Source organism: Odontomachus brunneus, unplaced genomic scaffold (assembly GCF_010583005.1).
Source record: "Odontomachus brunneus isolate Ranch 3 - 2012 unplaced genomic scaffold, Obru_v1 Obru_scaffold_082, whole genome shotgun sequence".
In the NCBI taxonomy this organism is placed as follows: domain Eukaryota; kingdom Metazoa; phylum Arthropoda; class Insecta; order Hymenoptera; family Formicidae; genus Odontomachus; species Odontomachus brunneus.
The window spans coordinates 696,748-715,048 of NW_022639532.1; the positions used below are offsets into that span (position 1 = coordinate 696,748).

Here is an 18,301-nt window from a genome sequence, read left to right on the forward strand (position 1 = left end):
TCTTTCACACATATATATATATATATAAATTCTTTTTCATTTTTGTTATGTTTCTCGTAGCACAGGAATAAACTGTCAGTAAGATCTGTCTTGCTAAGGAACATAGTAAACTTCGCTAGAAACCTAGCAAATTTTTTAACAGCACATTTCAGTTGCTAAAATATAAGTACGTGAGTTTTAGTAAATCACTGCAGAATGTTGATTTACTCCTCGATTACAAAATCCCGTAGCAATTTTTACTATAAAATTCTCTTCGTGTATACAGGTTTGACATGCAACAAAACCTATAAGACGCTTCGCATCCCGAATTAGTACATTTCTAAGCAAGCAATATTAAGTAAACTTTTCTAAGCGAGCGATAATCTGTCAGTTTCATACGTTCATGATACCTCCTTATTTGGCATTGTTGTGGGTGTTTCAGTCACACGACAAGCCGATTTCATTTCACCGACAGCTTTATATATGCGCAACACAAATCTAAGTTAATATCACAGAAAGATATCGACTATCCTCTAAAGAGCAACTTGATATTCGTTCCTTACGACACGTATGTGAAACGCTCTGTAGACGAAGTTTACGATGAGCGTACGCGCATGTCGGAAACACGATGGAGTAAGAACTTTGAGCGTGTCGGCGTGGTCGTCATCGCAACACGTGGTCGTCGTGCGAGTTCGAGCGTCGAAAGTTTCGTGCCGTTTGAGCGGCTAAGAACGCGTTCCAAGAACGGTCCGGCTGCGCTGCACTTTCTCCGACGACCCTAAAAGCTTCCAGCGCGGCTCGCTGGAGCGAAAGTGCATTGACCTCGACGCGCGACCTCGGCGAGATGGTTCCGTATATTCGTGAAATGTGTTGAGCGCCGATCATCTCGCGACATTCTCGTCAGTTGCACGCTCGCAACGGTCAAGGAACAACGAGGAACTTGCGTTTTCGAGAGATTCTATCTTGATCACTTAAGGGTCACTTAAGGGTCACGGTTAATCGTGAATAGGTTGTGAACGTTACAACGCGCGATATGTCGCGTTACATGCTATTTACGGACTAGAAAAATGCGCACGTCTCTCTCTCTCTCTTTCTCTCTGCGTTCTTCGATTACTACTATTAGAAACTACCGCAACAACGTCTAGTATTACCGCCTCATACGACACCTCGCTTTCGCGAGGGATCTCGTAGTCGCGCTGTGAGTCATGCTGCGCGTATACATAATTATAGGAGAGATCCACGTTTGGGAAAGTTGAAATAAAAATCGCTCCTCGATGGTATGCGATATATAATTGCTCATTTTGATATACATATGTAATACTTTATATATATATATATATATATATATATATATATATATATATATATATATATAGAGTAAAAAGCTGTGTACACGCCTCTACCAATACTACATGCTATGTATAAATGTACAGACGCGCACGAGCGCGAATACGCTGCATAAACAGGCCCAATTTATACTTAACCCGCTTAAAGACTTAACGGAAATTCAAGTACAAGCTGCGAGGCTGTTGTCGTGATCTCTCGCGCTGGCACACGATTATTTATCAGCGCGTTCATTTTTTCTCATCGGTTCACTTCAACGCTGTCAACGAACTTACGTAAACGATCGGACAGGAAGCGAAATTATAATTTAACTCAGTCGTGCAAAACACGTTTGTGCCCCGCATGATACGCGGTTCCGGACGATTCTCTTGCAGCGCTTATACTACGCCTATGTTGGCACTATGTTGGTCGCAAGTAAAAATCATAGGATCCCCGATATTCAATCGTTGAAATCTCGAGATTTCAGTATTACCGGAATCGGATCCCTAATCGTGGATATCTCGAATTAGATCTGAATGTAACGCTTGCTCTCAAGATGAAGATATATCGATAATTATTCGGACTAATTCAATCGTCAAATAATACTCGATGTCGGCGATTGGAAAATAAACCATCTGCGATGTACTGTGAGTCGTTTTGGTGACTTGTTGCGGCGCGCTTTAAACTCGCACAGTAATGCCTGGAAGGAAATACTTCTGGCACGGCGATTATCTGAGGATAACGTTGTCAAATCCCGGTTCTTGCGTTGAACGCCGGATTTCTTCGGATTAATCCGGATATGCCGGATTATTCGGACGGAACTTTAGCGATAGATAAGAAACTGCTGAGCGTTCGATATATTGCGGCACGAATATACAATATTCCAGTCATTGTATGTCTACAGAAATTAATCTGTTACGTGTAATACGTAGAAACGCGACGTGCATCGACGATACACGGCGTAAAGTTCGCGTCTCTCGCCGTAGATTGTTACTCGCGCCGCAATTACTAATAATTGACGGCCATTTCCAATCGCCAAATAATACTCGATGTCGGCGATTGGAAAATAAACCATCGTTCATATCATCTGCGATGTATTATGAATCGTTTTGGTGACTCGTTGCGGCGCGCTTTAAACTCGCACGGTAGTGCCTGGAAGAAAATACTTCTGACACGGCGATCATCTAAGGATAACGTTGTCAAATGTCAAATCTCGGTTCTCGCGTTGAACGCCGGATTTCTTAAAGGGATTCCACGGCAGCCTCCTGACTACGTGCGCCGTAGTGACGGATCCCGCCGGGCTCGGCTGGCCAGAAGAGACGCCGGAGGAGCTGCTCGCCGAGACGCTGCCCTTATCGTGGTGATTGTTGGGTTTCCCTGGTTTCTAAAATAATTAGTTTCTATCGTCGTACTTTGACATTCAGTTCTTAGATATCTATGGTAGACTTGATCATATTCACCTTTAAGTAATTCCTGTCCATGGGTGTGACTAACTTCAAATTTATAAAGTCGCCGCACTGCTTTATCATACGTACGACTTGCTCGTGGGACGCCCACTTGACGTCCTTGTCGCCGATGCCGACTATGAAGTCGCCCTCCTTCATCCCGCCTACCTGAAATGATAATCTTTCGCTGTCATACATATATTCGTTGCCATAATTTTATTAATTGGAATTAATTATTATTATTATAATAAAGTTAAAAAAACATATATAAAATGTATTTTATATAAATATATAATTATATAATAATTAATTATATTACATCGCAGTGTTCGGAATTACTTGAATTTTCGAGGCGATTTCAACCAAGATGTGCGGGAGCCTCCCTCATTTCTTAAGGATTCCTCTTGAAACTAATGTCGTTATCGTTATAATAATATATTTTATCGTTATAATAAAAAGCACTGCGACACTCAGGCTTGACAAGTAACAGACAAGAAAAAGAAAGAAGGTAGAATTCGAAATCGCCTTAAAAGTACAAATAATTCTGATCACTATGTTACAGTAAATGAAGTTAATCAATATAATCTTACATCAGCTAGCGAATTATGATCGACGGCAGCTATTATCACCGGAGCATCACCGCGGACGCTGAATCCAAAGCCTTCACCGTCGGGACCTCGTTGGAGCTGTACCAGTCGTGGCGCGGTCCAATGCCGTTTGGCCGAGAATATCGCTACGGGTCCCAACGATCTGAAAAGATCGTCCACTCCGTGCTGCCCGAAATCTGGATGGGTGATGCTAAGTTGAAATTTCGTGGAAGCTGTACGGAGAAGATAACAATATTGGAAATTGGCATTTTGATGGCTATTAAAAAACTAATCTAAAATATTTTAAGACAAAATGTTTACCGATAATGTCTGGCGGATCCAGCAATTCTCGAAAATCGTCTTCGTTGCCGAATCTGTTGTAGCTGTCGAGTGTCGCTTCTTGCGCCTTCTTCAGAACTCTCGCCAGCGCTTGCTTGCCTTTCAGATCGCGGCACATTCTCTGCAGTCGTTGACTCTCGTCATGCAGAACAAGAGCCTCTCTGAGATGCGCCTTGCCTGTGCAAAAATAAAAGTATAATATTCAGTTATAATCTATTTAATTGAATTAAATTTTTCTTCATTGCCTCGATTTTGTATTACTAAGCAAAAGCAACATTTGACAATATAATAAAGAAAGTTGAATATAACGATTTGAATCATTTATAGGATGATAAACACATGCGTTAACAAATTAGCAGGAACGTACCCAATAATTTCCTCTCGTTATCATCCCTGGGAATTGTCGCGTCTAACTGTGTCTTTCCGTCACTTTTCTGAATGTGCTCCAACGTGAGTCTAGTTTCTACGCGAAACTCGACGATAGGTCTGTCCAGCAGACCGACCGCGATATGCTTGTGAGCAAGAGCGAGGTGGTGCTCGCGCTTCACTAGTATCAACGAGATCCAAGTTTCCGGGACATAGTCACGAACTGGCTCGCGCGATATCAATCCGTGGACATCGTTGTATATCGCCGCAACCTGTATTGTGATTATTACAGTGACTCACATACACATATACACGCTCGCGTTTATCTTGAGAATTATCGCCGCAGGAAGGATATCTCACCTGAGCAGCCTCTTGAGCAAGATCCAAACAAACGTCAATGTTCCTCCCGTCCCTCGATTGAAGCTCCAGCTTTTCGAACAGGCACTCTCGCGCTTGAGCCTGAAACGTAAAAATGAGATAAATGGACGATTGAATACGATGTGATAGTAGACAGTATTTAAAGTTCACAAGATAAAAATCATGTTTCCTCCAAACGAGTTTCTCTGCCATATAAAAAATATAAAATTTTAATCGAACGACATGATAATCGATAATATAATTATAAAATAATGATAACAACGAAAAGAAACTAACAAGCATGAGCTGCACGAGCATTTCCAACATATCTGGGCCCAGATCCATGCTCGGTGCGTTCGTAAAGTTCTCGTGGATGTACCGGAAGGTACCGGCCGCCCTCAAGAAAGCGTCGACCGCCTGATCAAGACCACGAGCGGTCATGCGATCTTGCTTGGCCGCCAGCTGCGTGTAGAGCGCGCCGGCGTTGAAGAGAACCGAGGCCTTCTCGAAGGCAACCGTTCGTTGACAACTGGGTACTCCCGTCAACGAGTCGAACCACTCAAAGTAAATGCCGAGACTCCTGTCGGGCGGGAAGAAACGCCTCTCTATGAAATAGAGTTGATTGTAATAACGCAACAGCAGCGCTATCCCCGCCGAGTCTCTGGTCGGCGTCCTCGTAGCCTGCAAATATTAAGATGGTGAAGATAAATGCTAAGCAAAATTATAAATGCAAAGAAAAAAGATTTTCAGAAATAGAAATTTTGAAATTAAAATAAAGACAATTTTGTGATGAAAAAAGCACACGTAATTTCCTTACTTGTCTAGTCTCCATTAGATCGGCTATAGCTTCCTCGTAGTTCTCACCATCCTCGCTGTAGTGCTCCAAGATAAAGTCCTACAAAGAGGAAAAAGGATCGTTTATGCAGGGCGATCAGTAATTCACGGCACGTGCACGTGGCACGTGGAGCCGCGACTGACAATGTTGAATCGATATCTTCTTAGCAACTGCCAGACGGCAGTCTTGGTTAACGTGCATCTCGCGCAGCTCTGCTCGAAGTAGAGACCGTAAAATCACGAATTTTCCGCTTATTAAATAATTGGCGCGACGCGACGATGGTAAAAATCACTCTGGAACTGATACGAAAGCGCTCAGAGCATAACGAGGGCGAGATATCCACGTTGGAGGAGATAGCCTTGCACCAAGAGAACATTGATAAGATCGATCTGATAAACAGGCACTGCAAAAATCTCAAGATCCTACTTCTGCAGCACAATCTCATATCAAAGATTGAGAATCTGAACATGCTGAAGAAGCTGGAGTACTTGAACCTAGCTCTCAACAATATCGAGGTTATCGAGAATCTGGAAGGTCTGGAGAGCTTGAAAAAGTTGGACCTCACCGTCAATTTTATCGGAAATCTACAAAGCGTAAAGAAACTCAGGTACCTTTCTCTTCCTTCTCGAGAAATTATGTATTAAAATATCATGATGAATATTTCTAAGACTAATGCTTCACTAATATTCACTGAAATGTCAACATTTCATCTGAACTCGAGAAGAAATGCACTTCAGTGCTTATCCTGAATGTTCATCCGGAATAATGAACGAATAATAAACCTGAGCATTCGTCCGTTTCCCCGTTTTATACTTTATCGTCAACCGACCCGTCAAACACGCGCTTTTTCGCAATTTGTCGTTCTCGTAATCATAATCGCCCGCATGTCTCGCAACACACGTTGCGGACGCTTCCGCGTCAATTTGAACGCTGCTCTCTACCGATTTCGCATTATGACACTCGTCAAGTCTAACAGAAGCAATGAATCACATTCGATTCGTTCGACAGATGCAACGAGAACCTGGAGCAGTTGATCCTAATGGGGAACCCGTGCGCGGATTACGAGTACTACAGGCAATACGTCGTGGCGACTTTGCCGCAATTGCGCGAGCTCGACATGAGGGAGATCGAAAGGTCGGAGCGCATCAAGGCACTGCAAGTGTACGCGCGAGCACAAGACGACATTATCGAGGCGTATCGATGCTACGAGAAGACCAGACTGACTCGACAGGCGCGTCATCGTCGTGACACTACACTCCAAATCACCGAGATAAATGAGTCTGTGAGTTCTCCGCGTGTGTGTAGCGTCGTCTCGTGTCGGCAATTCAATTCCTGAGCTCTGAATGTAATTTTCAGCACAAGATCGACTTCCGTTCAGCAATTATTCGTGCAATAGTGAAACGTTCACATCTTGGAAAGTTACACGTTAAATTAAACATTTATAATAAAATCTTTAAGTCCAACTCTTTAAGTGGTATATCCGGAAAAGTTTCGTGGTTCCTTTTAGCTTGTTTAAACTATTCTTTTTGCTCAACTCATAGCAAATATAAATGAAACTTATGTATACTTTGTATGTTGTTATTCAAAATTCTCTCCAAAGAAAATAACAATAAAGAGAAAAAAGATATGCTTATTTGAAAACTCTCGCTCTGAGAGAGATCGCGCAGTCATTTTAAATTGCGAAGAGTTGTTATACAAAACACACTCGAGAAATTTCGGAGAGCGCTATGGATACATTTGTTGCTAGGTAATTCCGCGTCCAAGCGATATGTAAGAAGTGAAAACATAAATTACAGCGCGTAATACTTCCTTTCAGAACGCCACAGAGGAGAAGCAAGAGACAGAAAGTACAAAGAACGAAGAGAACGGAAACGCAAACACAGAACAGAATGACGAATCGGAGGATGAACGTTTCTGGAAGCAGCCTAGTTACCATACGCCGGAAGACAGAATCGCTATTGCCGAACGATTCGCCAGGAAACAAGAGAGGAAGAATCGCTATTCCGACAAGAGGGCCGATCTCTCTAAGCGCGTGCTGAAATTATTCGCACCGGACGGACGAGCTTACAATATCAATCAGCCGAAAGTGCCGTTCAAGTTAAACGACGAGGATGACCCTAATTTCGTGGTTCTCGAAGTTGCCGTTTACAGGTAATTACTGACACGATGATTAAAGCCCTTCGGCGTTACAATTAGTTTTTCTGCATGTTATCTTGGAAATTGAATAAACCTTTACAATCCGAGAGACCACTGTAGTGACGCAGCAACAATTTGTAGGCACTTGGACACCTCTTATATTGACGTCGATGTAAACCCGACGTACGTGCGAGTTACCGTAAAAGGGAAGATACTGCAGCTGACCCTACCCTGCGAGATATCGGTCGAGAGGAGCAAAGTCCAACGGAACACGACCACCGGGAGCTTGGTGATCACCATGGCCCGTTTAGCGCCGTGCACGACAATAACCGCGAAGAGAGACGAATCAGCGAGCGAGAAGGAGCCGTGCAAACGCGAATCGAGGGTCACCACGGTTCGACCACTGGTGATTTCCCGACGTGCTCTCCTCGAGATCGGTCCGCCCTCGGATATTCTCGATTTTCTTAAGATAACCGAAGATCCCGCCGACGCGAAACGAGGCCAGAGGAACATCGCGAGAGCAGAGGAGAGGACTGAGAACGACTTCCAAGACAATCCGGATGTGCCGGCGCTCGAATGAGTGGCGATAATGCGCCAGCGGACGAAGAGAGACTCATTATCGCGAATGACGATGAATTGGAGAGTTGGCGCGATCGAGTCGACTCACCTTAAACGGATCCCGAAAGTCGATGTCTTTGGTCTCCTTCAGTCCCAATGGTATCATCGGCATAACGGGCTCCTCGCTGAAAGGAGAATACCGTTCGATGCAGCGCATATATATGCATTCTCCCCGTACGTATCTCGCATCCAAGCTCATAATTCTCCTTGGACTTACCCGTCGACATTCTGATAGAGCTCCACGGAACTGTTCAGCTCGGCGAGCTGTTCCTTCAACAGCTGCAGGTTCGAATTCACGTAGCTCAGCTCCAAGGCGACGGTCTCCTTCAGCTTTCTGTTTGTCGTCGCCCTGTAACGCAAGTATCAATTAGCACGAGCGTCGCTATCCAGCGGTCGCGTTCCTCACATCGGACGATCCTTTAAACGCTCACTTAAAGAGATTCTCCGCGCCCGCTCGCAGCCGCAGCTCCTTGTTAATCTCCTGATTGAGCTTGCTTCGCTTGTTCTGCAGCTTTCCTCTGCAGGTCGCTACCCTCGGATCCGAACCCTGCGAACCATGAAACGCATAGTTAGCGATGCCTCCGACGCATCATGCACGGCCCGTAATCATATAATTCGCAAGGATCGCCACGACGATAAAGACCAGTCCCGCTCACCACGTTAATCAACCGCCGGTCTCCGGCTGGCGATTATCTATCCTTTCGTATCATAGTTCGAGCCACAACACGGAAAGGAGCGAGACGATGATAAAACAATCTTCTTTACTATCTACGTTAATCCCTTCAAAGTAAATGCGTACAATGCAGATTACCCGTAATCTTTTAGAAAGCTTTCCTTTTCGATAACATCTGAGACAGAAAGAAAGTGTGCGTGTGCCTATTGTTATTGAATGCTGCCTAGTAAGATTAGAGCGATTCCAACGTCGATTAGGATTAAGGATAAGTCCTATTAACTCAATTTCCTTCTTGTCGGTTGATATTATATGATTATCCAAAGTAGGACACGGGATGATAGATGGTTAGTTTTATATGGAAATATTTCACGTTCAGATATTTACGTTTGATCGAGAAAAAATTAGATACCTCTCGCTTTCAGGGAAAATTGCTTGTTAATGAATTACACGCAAATGTCAACCAAAAAGATATAATCTCATCCTTGGTGGAATTCTCCTATATATGGCCTCAAGTGGATTCTTCTATTCGAAAGGGAAATATTCTAAGCACAATATTATTCCTCTTCATTAGAAGACGAATACTCGGCACAATATTGCTAAGCACAATATTATTCCTCTTCTAATGAAGAGAGGAGTACTCTTTCGCTAAAAGTGTCCGCTTAGAATATGAGATTGCAGGAAATAGCAATAGGACTTTTAACTGTATTAGACATTCGAGTATTTTTTTTTGGTTTTAAAAGAATTCTCTTGAGATCGTATCCCTTTGTTATTTTGTACTATTAAAAAAGATACATTTATTAATAGATTTTTGTAAATAACAAAAATAGTAATATAAAGTTTAATAATTACTTAATTAATATACAATGTTTCAAAACATTGGGTTGGCCCATTTAATTCATTTCCAAAAATTTCTTTCAGAGAGTTACATTTGGTCTGGGCTCCTTAAGACCAAGTTCCACACAATCCGTTTAATTTTAACTACCGATTAAGTCCCAATAGTGAATTGATTAATTCTGATTAACTCTTCTTAATATCAAACGCGATTGGTCAAGTCCAATGGAATAACCAGCCAGTTAAGTTAACTGGAGGTTGTGGAACTAGCCAAATCACACTAATGATTGGCGATAGATGATTGACGATTGAAGATTGGAACTTGACCAATTGGAACAAAGCCAAGGCTTAAGCTTGTCGATTCGTTAAACTCTAATCTTTAATTGTCAATCGTCAATCGCCAGTGTGATTCGGCGTTAACAGTGTCTTGACCGATTTACTCCAAAAAGTTGCATTTGTTCCACGTAATTTTCCCTTATTGTAGTAAGAAAATTCCGCTGATGATGAGATCATATGTTTGGAACAGTCGTAAAAATTCAAATGTCGAGAGTCTCCATTGACTCGCCATTCCGTTTCCGGCGGAGAACGCGGCCGCTTCTATCGATCTTTCGGCGTTCACACGCGAACAGAGCGCGAGAACGTGTCAGAAGGAGCCGACCTCGGGAGACCGGTGTGTGTGTTCGCGCGCAGTCAAGTTCGACTTCCTTCGCTCCTTACCCCGAAGCGGAAGCACCTCCTCATGATTGCGTCCGGCGTGGCGGTTTTCGCGTTTCGCGCACTTCGCACCGTGCCGCCGCCGTCCTTTCTTCGTTCGCTCGCCTTTCTTTCGTCCGTCTTCTCGTCAGTCGCCGTCTCGCCGCCACCTGGCGCGACCATTTTCGCGCCTGCGGGCGCGATCTCACGATCTTTTGGCAACGGGCAGTAGTGCACCCACTTCAGCATGATCGCCGATGCATCGATGGCGATCCCGACCGTACCATCAGAACCGGAGACTGTCCTCGCCGCGGGCGGAGATACGATTTTCTAGCCGGTCGTTCCCTTTCTTTTCTCTTCTCTTTCTTTTTTTAATTGCGTCCGAAAACGAGAGATCAAGAGTGAGACACGAGTTGGGGTGTTCTTGAGAGTCGCAGCACACGCGTCGCGAATATTTCGTAACGTTCGAGAGAAAGAGAGAGAGAGAGAGAGAGAGGAACGTTACGTCTGGGATCCTCTGTGCACGCAGAAAATATTGTAATAAAAATTACGTTGAAATTATATTTCTTTTTAAAATGTTTTTCGTCAAAAATTGGACTATATTGAAATTGTAACATGAATTATTGCAGAAATCTGTGATGATCTGACTAATGTATGATATGAAAAAAGAAATAAACATAATTTTGTGGTAAAACAAACAGTTAAACATGCGTAACATTTTTTTTTAAATATACAGCAATTTCAGTCGTAATTCTGTATGATCCAAGATCATAAAACTTCTGTTGTAATTTCTACTGCGATATACTTATACTTTATACTTTCGCCACACGTGTAAAGCCTGAAATATCACGGATCCGAGAAAAGTCATTCCCCCGCTCCCCTTACAGCGCTCGTTTTCGCAATCTCGCCTACGTGTACCATCTTGCAGAATTCAATGCGCGAAAGATCGATCGTAAAAGTCCACACGTGATTTACGCGCGACGTAAAGACGCAGACTCTCTCGTCCTTATAAGACTCACGATCTATCTGGAGAAGCTTCGCCAATATACCCACGCTGTATAAAACAATTTCAAGTAAATGTCGTTTTCATTTTCTCATTTTGTTTTCCATACTTCATGTGTACCTCTCTCTTTTTCTTTCTTTCTTTCGGAACAAGAGCGCAAGGATTTCGACTTGCCGAATGTTAAACGAATATCAATAAGCGCGAATGGCTCGCGCTGACGGAACGATACGGCACAACCGACGACACCTAGTCGTGCCTAATCGTTTTGAATAAAACGCGTCTTCCAAGGAGACGCGTTATGAGATGCGGCTTCGCATTCTCGACTGGAATTTCGCGAAAGAGGTGCTTCGGGGAATCCACTGCAGCGGTCCACGGCTCCGCGTCTCTCGGCGGGAACAGGAGAATAAATCTGAACGAAGAATGCGATTCTCTGAATTTTGCCGCGGGACCCGATGACCTCATTTGCTAATTCGATGCGCGAACATATAAAATAATTGCCGGTCGCGAGGAAAATATGCGGTAGGCGGAACTAGGTTATTAGTCTCTTATGAGGGAGGGAGGGAGAGAGAGAGAGAAAGAGAGAGAACTTGATGAAACTGCTATCCATCAGATTAGAACTCTCTCTCCTCCCTCTCCTCTCTTTCTATACCTCTAATGCTGCTCTCATTTTATACTAAAAAATAAAAACATAAAAATGTAATTGAGGACGTCAAATGGAATTTCGAATTAAGACTAAATTAAAATGCTTTTTTTCACAGATAAAACCTCGATGTCTCATTACAGAAAGCAATACAATAATCTGCTCTTAAAAAGTTTTCCTTTAAGTCGGTTAAAAATAAAAATTTTATCCCGTATCTCTTTAGACGTTTTGGCATTTTCAAGAAAGCAATGGAGTTACTCAATTTTCAAGTCACCTGAATAAACTCGACTAGTGACACCAATCCACATATCACGTAGATAACATACTGTGACAAAAAGTTAAAAAAAGTTTCATCTCAGTCTCTCTAACCGTGCTCGAGTTAAGAGGAGGCGTGCAAACACAAACAAACATGCAGAACAAATTAGAGGCCTCCTTTTCTTGAAGTCTCGATTATAAGAAACAAATCTTCAGTCGCGCGAAAAATCTTAGAAAAGGCACGATGCAATATTCCACACCACGAACGTTTTCCAAAGCCCCTTCTCGCACTACTCGCGACCTCAATCGTGAAAATGGAAGAGTGACAGTATCGATGTCAACGCGATTACGGCGGCACTGATAAGCAATTGTCAGCGTCGGCGATTATAGGCCCAAAGAGAAAAGACAAAAGAGAAAAGACAAAAGAGAAAAGATAAAAGAGAAAAGACAGAAGAGAAAAGGGGAAAGAGTTCGGACAGGCTCGTGTGGTTCAAACGCGGTTAGCCTTAGACGTAACGGCGGACTAGGCGTTCGCGTTACCGTAATTCCGTTCCACTCTACTTAATAAGCCATTTCGCTAATGCGATAAGCGCGCGATTCGGAGGTAACGATAGGTTATCCGTGGCTGCCGTTCGAGCGAGCCGAAAGTTCGCGAGAGAGGCGCCTCCAGCCTCTCCTCTTCCTCCTCCTCCTCGTCTCTCCTCCTTCCACACACTCCATTACCTCCGTTACAGTTTTCAGTTACGCGAAATTCGTTTGCGGCGCAATGTCGATTGGTTACGATGTCATAATGACGCGCATCGCCGAATAGACGAACAAGCTCTAGCCGATTCTTCCTTGTGTAACGTATGCAGTGACGTCTCAGGAAAGAACTCGTGGAGAACTCTGTCCTCGCACGGATTGCTTAAAACAGAATTGATTAGAATTGATTAGAGTAGAAGTAGTAAGGTAATTCAAGAGGCAGAGTTCCCAAATTCGATTCTATCTATGCCGAGCAAATTTGTCAAATATGATACCAACTGAGTCAATTAGAGGTCACATAATTAAGAAGATTTTTCAGGAAGATTAAAATCATTGACAACATTCTAAAAACAACGCAATAAGAAAAGAAGATTAATTTAATATTTTTTCATTGTAAACATTTTTGTTGTGTTAAAGACAACATTAAAAATATGTCAATTTTGCATAAAATTTGTTTTAACATAGTGTTAATTTTTTGTATTAATTTCTGACATAATATTTGTGTTAGTTGCTAACATTTGCCTTGTGCTAAATTAACACAAAAATTTGAGTGAATCGTTCTGGACATGTGAAGTATGTTAAATTTAGCACAAAATTACCGTGTCTAAAATTCCTCTCCGATGAACGAGTAAACAAGGAGAAAAGCGCGAAAGCGCGCCGCACGGAACGTCGCGGGTCCTTAAACTTCGTTTCGCGGGACCTTGACCATTCTGCAGCGAATTAATTCTTAATGGTCACGGCGCCTCGCTCAGACACGAGCAACATCACGTAACATTTTCCTCGTGTGAGGGGGAACGATTCAAATAGGATATGCAAGAGCTAACTCGGTCAAGCAGAAGTTGCGATCGGCGTTTCTCGTTCCGTAGGAAATTGTAACGTCGGCGTTCCTCCGTGACATAAATATCGGTGGCACAGGTGTCCGTGTGTGAAACGCACGCACACGCGGCCAAGGATACGCCCGTCATATACAGGGTGTCTCAAGACCCACGAGCTTTCTCCGAGCTGCAGGTATCACTTGGAGGCAGTGCTTTCTTAATTTTTGGATACGAAACTGTGTGTCGAGGGAAATCATCATTTATATATTCAAGAGAGCGAAAGAATTTTTTGTAAATTCCAACAAAAAAGCAGATGTTTAAACAATTATAATTAATAAGTGATTTTTCGTAAATTGATTCGATAACTACGATGCATCATTCTCGACGCGCAAACATCCCAGATAGACTTTCAGGATTACTACAAAGTGACACAATAGGTAAGGTTTTTAAAAAATTATCTTTATGAGCTAAATGTACACCTAAAAAAGAATTTCGATTGCAAGGTCCTATTTCCTGTAATCTCATATTTTGAGATTTTATATTGATGTTGTCTCGAGCAAATTCTGATCGTTCCTCTCGTTTCTCTTTCGCATTTCTGTGGAATGATAAATATGAATGCCACGTGAACTATTCATAAGGCAGCCTTTACGAATCGACTAGTGTGAAGTCGCTGCCAAATTTGTCAGTGCAGCGAGATCAGCCGTTAAAGGACCCCGCACAAAACCTATGGAAAATGGTTTTCGGTCAAATTGGCTGAAATTTCATCATGTTATAGTTTTCGCCATGCTGATAAAAAGTTATCATTGCACCAAGTCCCAAAAGTCAATATTTCCCAAGATATAAAGGGTCAAAGTAGTGAAATATGGTCATCCGCAGTAATAAGACGTATGTTATAAGTATAAGTGATACATTGATATTTATTCACGAAATAAATAAAAATCGATTTTTACATATATATATGTAATAAATATTTAGTTCCGCAATATATATGTATATGTATACAGGGTGGGGCAAAAGTATCGGACCGGTGAAATATCTCGAAAAATATAAGTTTTACAAAAAACTGTTTCAGACCTTAAAAATATTGCGGAACTAAATATTTATTACATATATATATATATATATATGTAAAAATCGATTTTTATTTATTTCGTGAATAAATATCAATGTATCACTTATAACATACGTCTTATTACTGCGGATGACCATATTTCACTACTTTGACCCTTTATATCTTGGGAAATATTGACTTTTGGGACTTGGTGCAATGATAACTTTTTACCAGCATGGCGAAAACTATAACATGGTGAAATTTCAGCCAATTTGACCGAAAACCATTTTCCATAGGTTTTGTGCGGGATCCTTTCCGCGAGAGGAGGAAGATCGAGGGCGGAATTCAGCGAATGCTCTCGCGATGATGCGGAGGGAATCGCGCGATCCTCGCCGACACCGAGTGTACCGAACGACGCGTACGCGACGTTAACGACTGCCGGATGTTATCGCGCGCTAAATCTACCGTAACTCGCGCGTTATTAAACCTCGCGGCCCAGTAGCCGGCCGGCCGGTCGCATAACTGTTCGCCGTATAGGCGAATCGAACGCACCGACGGGCGATTAGTATCGGTGAACCAAATCCGATATTGCTCGTCCGTGCGTAAACAGCAACTGTTTGCCGTGGGGAACCGTCTCTTCGTTGGGATACATTGAATTATGATTGACACGCATTAGAAATCTCGCATTAGAAAACTCGTGTCATGAGCAGGAGAATTTAATCGATCGTCGAGAGGAATCGCGCCGCACGATAACGCCGAAATAACGCTCGAATTCGTCTCAGTAGACGCTTTCGGAATCTTTCTTCAGACACCTGGAATGTGCAAGTAATGGCACGATATACGCGATTACCTCTTTACGGGTTTGATCGCTGAAATTGCGCGCGGAGTGGTAATTCGAGTGTTGCACGCGCGGAGACCATTGTTGTTCGCGGATGGCACGCTTCCGTCAAATGTATAATCTAAGACAGGAACGTGAAAAAGGCACTACCGTAAAATAATGCTTCTCGGATGTCGCATGGATAGATTGTAAATACCTACGCAACTGAGACGATTTGCGTAATAAAACGCGGCAACCGTTGCTTTTTATCGCCCTCTTAGGCAACAAATAGACTTCTATCGTCATCGTGAGACAACTTGTAATGTAAACTCCACAGTTTCTTTTCAATTACATTTATGAAGTAGATATATGAACTGAATTAATGCAATATGAATATTTCGTTGTATTGATGCTGCAACAAATTCGCTAAAAGTTACGTTCAGATTTTCATATTACATTCGACTTGATATATTGTTCAATTTTGATCATTCTTTTCGTTTTTCTTTCGTATTTCTACTTCATTCTACGCGACAGATATACTAGCGAATAATACTTGCAAATTTATTGCAGAATATATAGTTTTTTTATTTGTGGAATTATAAAGTTCACTCATAAAAATAAACTTCATATCCCATGAATAAATTTTCAAGTACTCTTTTTCAGAGTATCGGTGCCACACGAATATTCATAAGGACACAGTTTCTACAGCTCAACTAACAAAGTTGCTGCCAAATAGATCTGTTTGTCTGGGACTGTGAAACGCAGATGCGCCTCAAATGATCTCGATAATAATACAGCAGATGGAACAGGTAAACCAATATTCGGTAGATGGAACAAGTAAACCAATATTTTGCGATCGATTGACATCACGCACCGAAACCGATAATGCTACATAACGCACAATACCCTATAATTTGCGAGGGAGGAAATTTTGTATCTTCATCATTTCCTATACGCAATACAATGTTCATACTCCCAGAACAATGACCGGTTGGTTAACTCATTATTGCATAACACCGCCTACATGTAATATATTCAATGCGTAGGCTACGCGTAAACGCCCAATGCTGCTCTTAATTCATCACTGTTTAATTTATGCGACCTCGTTAGGAGACCTTGTCTTGCCAAATTTATCAAACAAAGAGCCGCCTCGAGTATCGAGCCGATAAAAATTGTTCTCAACTAAAATCAGCAAATCAATAATTCCAAATTGAACAGTCGTCATACGCGTAATCGCGAATCATTTAATCGATTGATGAAACTGATCGTCAAGCAGCGTATAATCGATCAAATCAAAGTTTCATTAACAATTAATCTCATCAATCGATGAAATTTTTTATGATCTTATATGACTGATTATTTTAATTGGATTAACTTATTAGATTAATTCTGAGAATTGACTCGCCGATTATTTTAGCCAAAGAGAATTTCAAGTGACTGACACTCGAAAGTGTCTCGATGATTCTACAAGGAAACCGCTTCCGATTATTTGTTTGTTCTGTTAAATTTGTTTACATCGTGCGCTGTGTTGATCGTCGCGTTCAACGCAGTCGCGGAGCCGCGTCCAACGACGACCGTTTCCACTTGAGGTTTTCAGCGGCAATTTACCGTAATCGTTGATTACCGGAGGAATCTACCGCTTTATCTCGGACGCAACCGAACTTACCCCGTAAACACCAACTAATCCGTCTAAAACACAAACCAACGTCTATAATCGAGACACAAGACGTCTTTAAGACGTCTTCTACGACACTTTTCTTTCGTATTTCTTTCGTTTTACGTCTCGATTTTAGACGTTGTATTGTGTGGGTGACAGTAGCGTCGCTACGCTACGATCTCGACGATGCGAATGTTACGTAACACACGCGCTATACATTGCGTTTGCATTGTCGAGTTGGAGATTATAACGTCGACGTAATGTCACGGACGGTTGGCGCGTTTACCGGGTGGAGACCCCTTCGAGCTCTCTCTCTCTCTCGCGATCAGCACCACCGTAGTATCTCCCGCGGCGATGGCACAATTCCCATTCGCGATCAAACGCGATATCCGCACTCGGCTCCACACGTGACCCTTGCACTCGCGAGACGACCTCTCGGCGTTTGCCGGCAACTCCCTTGAGACGAACGCAACGTCGAGAACACGCAGCCGGCCACCGTCGTATCTGCCCGGCGACTAATCGCGAGGAGGTCGCCGGAATATGGGTCCCGTGTACGCACGACGCTCGGTGAAAGGAGAGAAACTCCGTAAATAATAGTGGGGAGGATAACGATGACTTTTTTCTCTCTCTCTCTCTCTCTCTCTCTCTCTCTCTCTCTTTCTTTCTTTTCCTCTTTTTCTGCCGTCGCGACTCTCGTGCGTACGCACGACCTCGACGAAGAGCACGAAGAGAATAATTTTATAGCAAGAAATTGTTATGGAATTTTGTAACCGAGAATTAGATCGGCGACCTGCAGCGATCCTTTCATCTCGTAGCACTACACTGAGAGAAAAATGTATGATATTTGGAACTATAATGGCATAGTAAAAATATTATAGTTAGGAATATAATTTTTATAGTAAATGTTACCATAATATTTGTAATATTTACAATATAAGTATAGTATAACTGACCCGTGTAAAATTTTTACCAAGAATTATAATTATTTGAAATAAAAAATATGGTAAGGTGGCAAATATTGAATGGTAAGAGAAATTAACTATTTTATATAGTCAATACAATTGGAATATTTGGCAAATATAGGTACATGTAACTATATTCTCAAAAGGTGCTTTACCATATATATAGAGTAATAAGATG

General features: G+C 42.3%; 2 protein-coding genes across 7 annotated transcripts in view; one reads left to right on the forward strand and one right to left on the reverse strand.

Annotated features, from left to right (window-relative positions):
- Nucleotides 1-1,294: 1,294 nt before the first annotated feature.
- LOC116847657 (rhophilin-2) overlaps nt 1,295-18,301 on the reverse strand; it is a 41,286-nt gene continuing 24,279 nt past the window's right edge. For 2 of the 6 annotated variants that reach the window (XM_032822884.1, XM_032822885.1), the window contains exons 2-12: nt 8,417-8,532; nt 8,203-8,334; nt 8,035-8,110; nt 5,214-5,291; nt 4,694-5,077; nt 4,400-4,498; nt 4,041-4,311; nt 3,656-3,850; nt 3,338-3,567; nt 2,763-2,915; nt 1,297-2,686 (exon numbers count right to left, since the gene is read on the reverse strand). In XM_032822884.1, the coding sequence (XP_032678775.1) occupies nt 2,483-2,686; nt 2,763-2,915; nt 3,338-3,567; nt 3,656-3,850; nt 4,041-4,311; nt 4,400-4,498; nt 4,694-5,077; nt 5,214-5,291; nt 8,035-8,110; nt 8,203-8,334; nt 8,417-8,532 (1,938 nt within the window). In that variant the 3' untranslated portion in view covers nt 1,297-2,482. Of the gene's footprint in view, nt 2,687-2,762; nt 2,916-3,337; nt 3,568-3,655; nt 3,851-4,040; nt 4,312-4,399; nt 4,499-4,693; nt 5,078-5,213; nt 5,292-8,034; nt 8,111-8,202; nt 8,335-8,416; nt 8,533-10,206; nt 14,402-17,170; nt 17,425-17,447; nt 17,693-18,301 lie in introns of those variants that run through there. The other 4 variants (XM_032822880.1, XM_032822879.1, XM_032822881.1 and 1 more) reach the window with 4 other exon arrangements.
- On the forward strand, nt 5,433-8,041 carry LOC116847658 (protein tilB homolog). The gene is made up of 4 exons (XM_032822886.1): nt 5,433-5,838; nt 6,240-6,513; nt 7,048-7,382; nt 7,509-8,041. Exons 1-4 carry the CDS (start codon nt 5,510-5,512, stop codon nt 7,945-7,947), a joined length of 1,377 nt encoding a protein of 458 aa, XP_032678777.1. The 5' UTR covers nt 5,433-5,509; the 3' UTR covers nt 7,948-8,041.